The sequence below is a fragment of the Poecilia formosa genome, unplaced genomic scaffold (genome assembly GCF_000485575.1).
Source record: "Poecilia formosa unplaced genomic scaffold, Poecilia_formosa-5.1.2 Scaffold14, whole genome shotgun sequence".
In the NCBI taxonomy this organism is placed as follows: Eukaryota; Metazoa; Chordata; class Actinopteri; order Cyprinodontiformes; family Poeciliidae; genus Poecilia; species Poecilia formosa.
In genome coordinates, this window is record NW_006799953.1 from 2,138,556 (window position 1) to 2,147,260 (window position 8,705).

The window sequence follows — 8,705 nt, forward strand, 5'->3', positions numbered from 1 at the left end:
TTTGCACCAGATAAGTTTGTTTACCTAAACTCAGTAACATTAGCCTTTTGGATGCTAAGCAGTTAGCACAAGTTAGCACAGTCTGTGAGTAGCATTCACTTCTACTAAAAGAGCTGCTTTAAACCCTAAGATAAACAGACCGAGAAGAAATATTTGTACATACTGCATATCCATACTACTTGCTACAACCATATTGCTTTAAGTTTGAAAGATTATGCACTGAAGTTTAACAGCTATAATTTAGCATGATTATTGTTATTCATATGCAATCTGAAGTCTATTATGTTTTTTTTTTGTTGCTGCAGCAATGAAATCATTTATTCACTGCATTGAGTATTTACTCAGGTTATGTTTGTTTGAGATTAGAACATTAGAAACATGTTTCTATTAGGTTAGAAACATGTTTCTAACCTAATAATTTTGAATGTAGGACTAAACTAGGCATACAGTTCACTCATTTTAATATTTCTTGTCTTGTAATTCAAGATATTGATTATTTTTTTAACCCACTCCTTTTTCTTAGCACTAGACAATAATCCATAATCCAGTTTTGGGGTTGAAAACATAAACAAATTTGCCTGAGTCAAACCCACAACCCCAACCTTGTTTCAAACCAGGACCTGTTTAGCGAAACGACTCAAATCGGATTGTTTTTAATCCAGCAAATTTCTTTTTAGACAGCTGTGCTATGTACTTACATAAACAAGATTATGTGAACAACTCTCTTCATTCCACAGTAGCTACACGTGCTAAGATAGCGTTCCTTAAAGGATGACTTTATTTACGGAAATTCTGTTAAAATGTCCAGGAAGTCCTTGAGGTCAATCTGCTCTGGTCAGGTGAAACATAAACCGGTTGCGCGTATCAAATCAGGTTGTTGGTCACATATTCACCATGACTTGCAGGGGCGTAGGGAGAGAGAAAACAAACAGTTTGCATCCTTTAGGCACCGGTGTTCCCATGCCTTTTGCTGGAACATATAATGGGTTATATTACTTTATTAAACTCACCCAAACAGCTCTTCAAATACTTCAAAACTAAGCCGGGCACATATTGAAGCACAAAATGAATAGTCAGTTAAGCTGGTGCTGTGAACGGTTTAGTAAATTTGTACCCACAATGTTTACACAGTCTGTCATCCAAATAACTTTCACCATGAATCATCTGCACAATGCCTTTCTTCACAGGGTAGGCTCTTCTCTCTTTCAACCATAACCGCGGCTGTGCTTTTCTTAGAGTTTTGAGAGACCCTGAATAGCTTGAAAAAGGTCAATCTTTTGTACAGAGTCACATGAGTAAGCTGCAGAGTCCTGCGTGATGACCCTCGACAGCGAAGCAGCTCCCCATAGGCTCGACGGAAATCCCTGTTGAATGCTGGATAGAGGATGGGATTAAGGGTGGAGTTCAAATATCCTAGCCAGAGGACTACTGAATGGAGGGTGTTGGGAGGATTTGTCTTTTCCTTTACACCCATGCAGGTGAAGTAGCTGAAGTAGGGAAACCAACAGATGATAAATGCACCGAGTACAGCAGCCAGGGTGACTGTAGCCTTGTGCTCACGGGCTACGGCAGCAGTCGCCGAGCGTGCAAATGACGGAGTGGTAGCACGGATACGCCTTACCTGAAAAGATTGGTGGTAGAGTAGGGATGGGGAGGCAGAGAAAACAAAATAAATGTTTTTTTCAGTAATCCAAGGAACTGATTTCAAAAATCTACATTCAAAATCACAAAATCTGACAAGTGACAATATGATGTGTTGCCACACGAAGTCAACAGCCCAGAACCTAAAGTACAAAAATCCCTCCACAAATATGTATCATTATTGCTAATAATTATTGTTCGTGTTAATTACATGTCACATTCTGATTCCCCTGAGGTGTTCATATGGCACGAATCAATGGGCTGTTTCTCTAACCACTCCACACCACACTTTTAATATGATGCAAAGGACTAATCAGAACACAAATGCCTCTTTTCCCTGCACTGTTCAGTGTGGTTTGGTATAGTAGTGAGGTACAGGTTGGTTGTATGGACCGTTTAAACAATGGAAAAAAGACAAAATGATGCACCAAACCACTGACGTGTGCCAAATCACTCAGGGAATATGTGGTATTAGAACTATCTGTCTGGTTTCAAATAGTTTCTGTTTATGGACGATTTAAGATAAATCAGTAATTGACACTGACCTGTTCACGTGCCACTCTGAAAATGCAAAGATACATTCCGCACATGACCATCAGTGGTAAGTAAAAGGTTCCAAAGGCATAAATAAGAACGTAGTTGTTGTTCCACTCGAACTGGCAGTAGCGTCCTTTATCAGTGCCCTCATCCCCAAATTCCCAGTCCAGGTTTTGCACCCTGTAGTCTGCTGTATTCCAGCCCAGGTGGACGGGGAAAAAAGCCACGGCCAGCGACAGCAGCCAGATGAAGCTGATGGCAAGTAACACCCTTCGCGGAGTGACTCTCTGAGAGTGGCTGAGGGGAGACGAAATGGCCAGGTACCTGTTCACGCTGATTGCCAACAGCGTCAGGATGGAGCATGTGCACAGCATGACATCCATTGAGATGTAAATATTACACAGTGTTCCTCCGAAAGGCCATTTACTATCGCGGAGCTCCAGCGTGGCAGACAAGGGCAGCACCAACACGCCGAGCAGGAGATCCGCAACTGCCAGCGACACCACAAAGCAGTTCGCTGTTCGCCACAGACGTCGGCTGAGCCCCACCGCCAAGCACACCAGCACGTTGCCGCCGATGGTCAGAAGTATAACGGACATGAGGAACAGCCAACGGAGAACTGTGGCGACAGTCATTTCCACCGCTTCACTGTCACTTTAGCTAAATTAAAATGAATCATCCACTTGGCCAGTTCAGTTTTTCAGAATATGATTCTCCTCTTGGTGTATCTTTGAGGAACGGCTGTCGTCTTCAGAAGCATGTCACTGCATGGAGAGGCCTTTGTCGCCATGTCTTTTCAAACTCTGACAGTGTTGCTGAAGTAAACAGGCCCCTGGGAAAGACAGAACAAGAATGTATTACTTGTAGGTTAAACATTTCATGGATTCACATTCATTGAAAGCACAACCACCTTTTTTTTTTCCACTTAGGTCCTTTATGGACACGTTAGATTGATCAAATATGGTGTCCCAAATTTTTACCAATGTATAAATGTTTCTCTGACCCTGAAAAAATCTGAATGTCTGCTATTATATTTCATGAGATGTGTATTGGTAAATCTTTCTTAGGCTCCTGACCTACACTAATAAATGTTAATTTATTAAATTTCTTCTGTCTTGATGTAGCAGGAGTACCGATGGACCAGTGACAGGACCACTCAGATAAATGTTTTTTAAAAAAAATAAAATAATCACTTAAAACACATCAGTTGCTGTCAAGTAATCTCATTTTCACAAACTCTTTGAATCAGGTCAGTCACTTCAAAAGGGATACATTCTTTTTATCTTTTGTCATATATTTTGAATTTATTGGTCTGTTACAATTGGTCCTTCAGGTGACCTAATTGTGAGTTTCATTATTCACAGATTCTCTTACTTGTGACTTTTTCTGTTGGGTATAACTCCAAATTAATTGTGGAAAATTTGGCAATTTGCTAATTTCTTTCTTAGTAGAGCACATCTAAAATATTAGAAAGAAAGTGCAGCTTGAGAATCTGACTAAAACAGGCCCGTAGTGCTGCCATGCTATTGGCTGGTGTTTTCAAAGCAGCCAATCCAGGAGTGCGTTTAATTTTCCTTGGTGCTGATTGGCTGTACCCGCAAAGATGGAAGACTTTAGATATTAAGTTCTGTGGTAGTACAAGGGTGGCTTCTACTGTGAATGCTAATGAATAGTAAGGTATGTTTGGTGTTTGAACTGTTAAAACAGAAATTTATGCAAGTTTTCTGAAGGGGTCTCATATATTTGCTGAGGTTAGAAATTCACTAACAGTTGCGGTCCTTAACACCCCCATGGATGCCGGGTTCCACCGTAGTTTGTAAAAATCTGTTTTTGCCTTTATCATTAGACTTCTCTTTCAATATCTTGTATCATTGAAAGAGTCAAATTATATTGACCATGGCTTCCTTTACAAAATCAAAAACTTATCATCAATTCAGGTTGAATAGTTTTATAGGCATGCAGTAAGTTCCTCTATCCTCCACAAAGTTCCAGGTTTCCAACAAGTTACTTCCTCAGCATGGTTACTGTGTTACTTTCTAACGATTTGTTTATCCCATAGGCTGTTTATTTTTCTCATATAGTTTGAAATATATAGTCCTGTCATCTGGCTGCAGAGTAAGCTAACTAATGATCATCTGCCATCATTAGCACATCTTGCAGATTCTCTTGCAGCACCACAAGCCACACCAGATTTTATTTTACTAGATAGAACAATTCGTAAAGCAAATATGCATTCATGAATAGAAAAAGGGGGCGGATTTTAAAAGATCCCCAGCACAAACAATATAAATAGATTAAAAAAAAAAAACTCATAGATGCTGAGGTCAAAGAGTTGGTCTCTGGAGATTTATTGGAGAATGCGTAGGCAGAGCAGTAATTACTCACCAGTAGCGAGGTCACACAGCAATCTTTTATAAACAATCATAAAACATTCAGTGTAGTGGTTGTATAAATGTAAACTCTTTTGAAATAACTTGACATAAGACGAACAATTTATTGTGTCACCTCACGTAGTTTGAAAATACACTATAGAGCCGTTTTATTTTCGTCTTTTTCCCATTTTTACATGGTAAAGTCATGTCCCATTAGTTAATGCACACTGCCTGAGTTTATAGATCTATGTTGTTCATGTGCACCTTGTCTCAAAGCACAATACTTGGTGGGAAATCAAACGAACAAAACGTGCCGAATGCGCTCGCGATTGTTTTTGTATCTTCTGTCAAGGCCCCAGCTGCCCCAACTGGTGAGGCTAAGACAGCGTGCATAAATGAAATTTATGACACACACAAATTATTTGATAATCAAGAAGCTAAACTAATTTTACAGCAACATCTAATTTAATTGGATGATGTCAGGCAGTGCTTTCTTTGGCATCACACACACACACACACACACACACACACACACACACACACACACACATGCAAGTCTTTAATCTCTGAGAGAAGAAACAGAAACAAAATACTTCATTCAATACTAACATTCATCAGCGGCTAAGTAGCAGAAAATAAGATTTAATGTTTCTGAAGCCATAATGATTCATAAAGGTGCCACTGATGATGAACTAACAAGTCAAATGTCCAGCCAGTGTAATTACATTATGTCTAATATTTATATAATGCAATAAATTCAACTGCATCCTAAAGCATTTTAGATAACTGTTGACATTAATGTAGATTAATCGTCCTCTTTACCTTGCACAACACAAAATGGCGAATTTCATATCCCTTCAAAGTCTAAACTTGTAAAAAAGACAAAAAAGACATGTGTACTAAGCATGGAAACTCTGTTTTTGTTGCTGGTCATGAGTCCAGGTAGAAACTTCCCACCAATTTACACAGCGTCGTTACTAATCTGTCTGTAAAATTATAACACAGTGGCCGAAGCGATATTAAGTGTAATTCATAAAGCAGAGAGGTAAGACGTTTGCACCTCTGGCTTTATGGTGCATGTTTATCTGGACAGTCTCATTCATGTGGTGTTTGTACAGGGACTTTTCAGTAGCTACCAAAACTGAAAAAGGAAGCACCATTTTACCTGGACTTCACTTTGTTTTGCTTCATGGAAGTTCCTGTCAGTTTTCCTAGTAGAAGACTGATCAGGATTTTTTTTATTATTATTGCTAGGTTCGTAAATGAATGATACATGGATGATAGCATCTAAAATAACAAAAGATATGGAAAATATACAAACATACTTTAAGTTAATTTGAACCACAGGTTTCGTTTTTTCTAAAATAACAGTTACTGATACCACCTTCATACTGTTGTCTTTGCTTTTCTATGATACGAAGACAAACTGTTTTAAGTATGAAAAATTCTTTCATCTTTACTATATGCATCTAATCATCTAATATTTTATGATCCTGGGTTAAGACGTCTTTTGGACATACAGAACATTCAGTGGCTTAAGCACTAAAAATTAGAGACACAATATACATATAACCATACCTGCAACAAAATATATATAAGAACTGTGAAAATGCCCCTGCAATTACGTAATAATACAATTTTTCTACTATCATGCCATGCTATGCAGACACTCAGTTTGCACCGAGGAAGATTACCTCATATGACATGAGTAATTGACATGGCAGTAAACATGTGGCAGTGTTGTGAGGGATTCTTCCTATAACACAAATTCACTGCACAGTTTTAACATTTGTGTTTTTAAAATATACAATCAAATGTTTATTTTCCTTACTTTTCACAATTATGCACAACTTTAAGTTGGTGCATCACACGTAGTTGCAAAGTGATAAAATAAAATAAAAAAGTTCAAAAGAAATTTATTAATTTGTATTTTATTCTAGTCCAAATATTAGCTTACGACTTTAAATGTGGATCATACAGTATTCCTCGCATCCAGTCTGAAGGAGCATTTACACCTCACAAAAATGCCGACAATTTAATCACGCACGAACACTTTTCCCATCGTTTCCATCGCAACCATGTTTGTTCTGAACTGACGACGTCTGACCCGAGCTGTGTAACCAGTCGGCTCCTTTCTGCGCTTTAAGAATCAGGGCGTTGCATGGTAAAACAGTGAGACGACTCTAAAAGCAAACTGTCAGAATTATTTCCAGAGCTAAGAATAAAGTAAATCACTTTTGCTATCATTTCGCCACGTCCTGCTGGTGAGGTGCCAGAAGAGATTGGCAACGAAATGCGACGCGATCATATTGTGAATGACCTGAGCTCATTTAACAGGTCACTGCATAATTTAGTTTCCTATTTCTGGCAACGTCTGAGTAGGAGAAAGGAAAACATTAAGTGCTTATAGGTCTCTGGAACACTATCATGCCTGAAATGTGGAAGGCCGCATGTGAATGCACTTAACGCATAATCACACAGACCACATAGATGGCTGAGCCTCAGCCTGTGTTAACACTTTATGTATGACTTGCTGTATTGCACCTCTGAGGGCTAATACTGTCTCGTTATTTGGCTAATAGTGCACGATTACTTTACGGCTTGATATCATGTTCCAAATGAGCGGCACAGTCACATGCTGATCTGTACAGCACACAAGAACAAAGGCTCTTATTCCCTGTAATTAAATAGCACAATGTTTCAACAGCACACACAGGAGTTTGAAGACACACTGCGTAATGAAAAAGGGTATATGATTTGACAACAGGAGCGAGCTTCACATCATAAATCGCTAAATTAACATGTGAAGTGGGAAATCAGCAGCGGCACAGAGCCATAAAAGACACTAAAGGAAGTTATGCGGCTTTTATTGAGTTGATTTGATTTTTTTTCCCGTTATTTATTAATCCACGCTTCCATGTTCACTTTGTGAAATCGGCATAGTTTTTGTTTATTTAAAGTTAAATACGCCAGAAGAGTTTTTGTTTTATTTAAAGTAGCCTCACAATCACATCTGACATATGTTCAAGCTCCCTTTAGAAAACACCCAGAATACATGGAAGAAAGCAAACACAACATTTGAACTGTTAACTTGAAATAAAGTAGATAAGCAGGAGTTTATTGCTAAGAATTTCAATGAGGCAAAAAAAAAATGCTTAAATGTACAAAGTGTTCCTTCATGTCCCTTATGTGTTAATTAACTTTTGGTGGCAGCTGACCACTTTTCTTGTTGTCCTACCATCACATTTTTATTTTTTCCATGCTTTACGATCCCCTTAAGATGTACCTATATGCGGTCAATGTTTAACCACAAAAAGTGACATTTATGTATCACTAAGCAACTCTCACATCGGTTCAAACTACATATGGTCAGTCCATCTAAGAAATCATAACAGTTTTATTATCATTTTTGGAAGACACTAGAACTTCATAAGGGAAATTTTTAAACATGAGGGGGAAAAATGCATGTATTTGCCTTAGTTTTAAATGTGTCATAAAGAAAAACCAATAAAAATCTTATTGACTTACCATATTCGCTGCTCTTTTTCTTCTCCTAGATCACGAATGTTCTCAAGTTCCGCGATCCTGCATGAGCATATTTATTACCCACTCCCTCTCTTCCTGTCTCCACCCCCACTCACGTTTCCTCCCATTAACATGAAAGTGCCATGAACAAATACCCTTTGAACTCCTGCAGTTTAGCTTCTTTCAGTTACCATAATCATTCTGTAACATTAACTGCAGAAGTAAGTACATGATGCTCAACTCATGCACATGTTGAACCTATTTATTAGTATTTATCCCCTTACTTTCTTGTGATTTGCCACACTTAAATGTTTCGAGTTACTTTTTGATAAAACAGTAAAGGCAGTTTTTAAATTAGTATTTTATTGATTAGGAAAGAGAGAAGTTTCCAAATCTACCTTCCTCTACATGAAGAACTAAATGCGCTACTTGGCAAATTATGAATTATGCACGTGGACAAAATTGTTGCCACCCGTGTGTCGATTATCAAAAAAAATATATAATTAACACAAACTAGGCTATGTTGTCACACAATACAGAGATGGAGTAAAATAATTTGATGTAAATCAGAGAATTTTGAACCACAAATAAATATATCTGCAAATACCGAATCAGGAGTAGGCGGCGTTC

At 38.2% G+C, this 8,705-nt stretch overlaps 1 protein-coding gene across 1 annotated transcript; it reads right to left on the reverse strand.

Annotated features, from left to right (window-relative positions):
- Positions 1-401: 401 nt before the first annotated feature.
- Positions 402-8,126, reverse strand: hrh2b (histamine receptor H2b). The gene is made up of 3 exons (XM_007545908.2): positions 8,079-8,126; positions 2,187-3,010; positions 402-1,621 (listed from the first exon to the last, which is right to left on the reverse strand). The coding sequence occupies exons 2-3, from the start codon at positions 2,811-2,813 to the stop codon at positions 1,151-1,153; spliced, it is 1,098 nt and encodes a 365-aa protein (XP_007545970.1). The 5' UTR covers positions 2,814-3,010; positions 8,079-8,126; the 3' UTR covers positions 402-1,150.
- Positions 8,127-8,705: the final 579 nt, after the last annotated feature.

What these genes read in the sequence shown, in the direction of transcription:
- hrh2b (XM_007545908.2), bottom strand. Translation starts at nt 2,813, where the DNA reads ATGACTGTCGCCACAGTTCTCCGTTGGCTGTTCCTCATGTCCGTTATA. An exon ending in TCAGAGTGGCACGTGAACAG is followed by an intron (nt 1,622 to 2,186) that starts GTCAGTGTCAAT and finishes CAATCTTTTCAG; the next exon opens with GTAAGGCGTATCCGTGCTAC.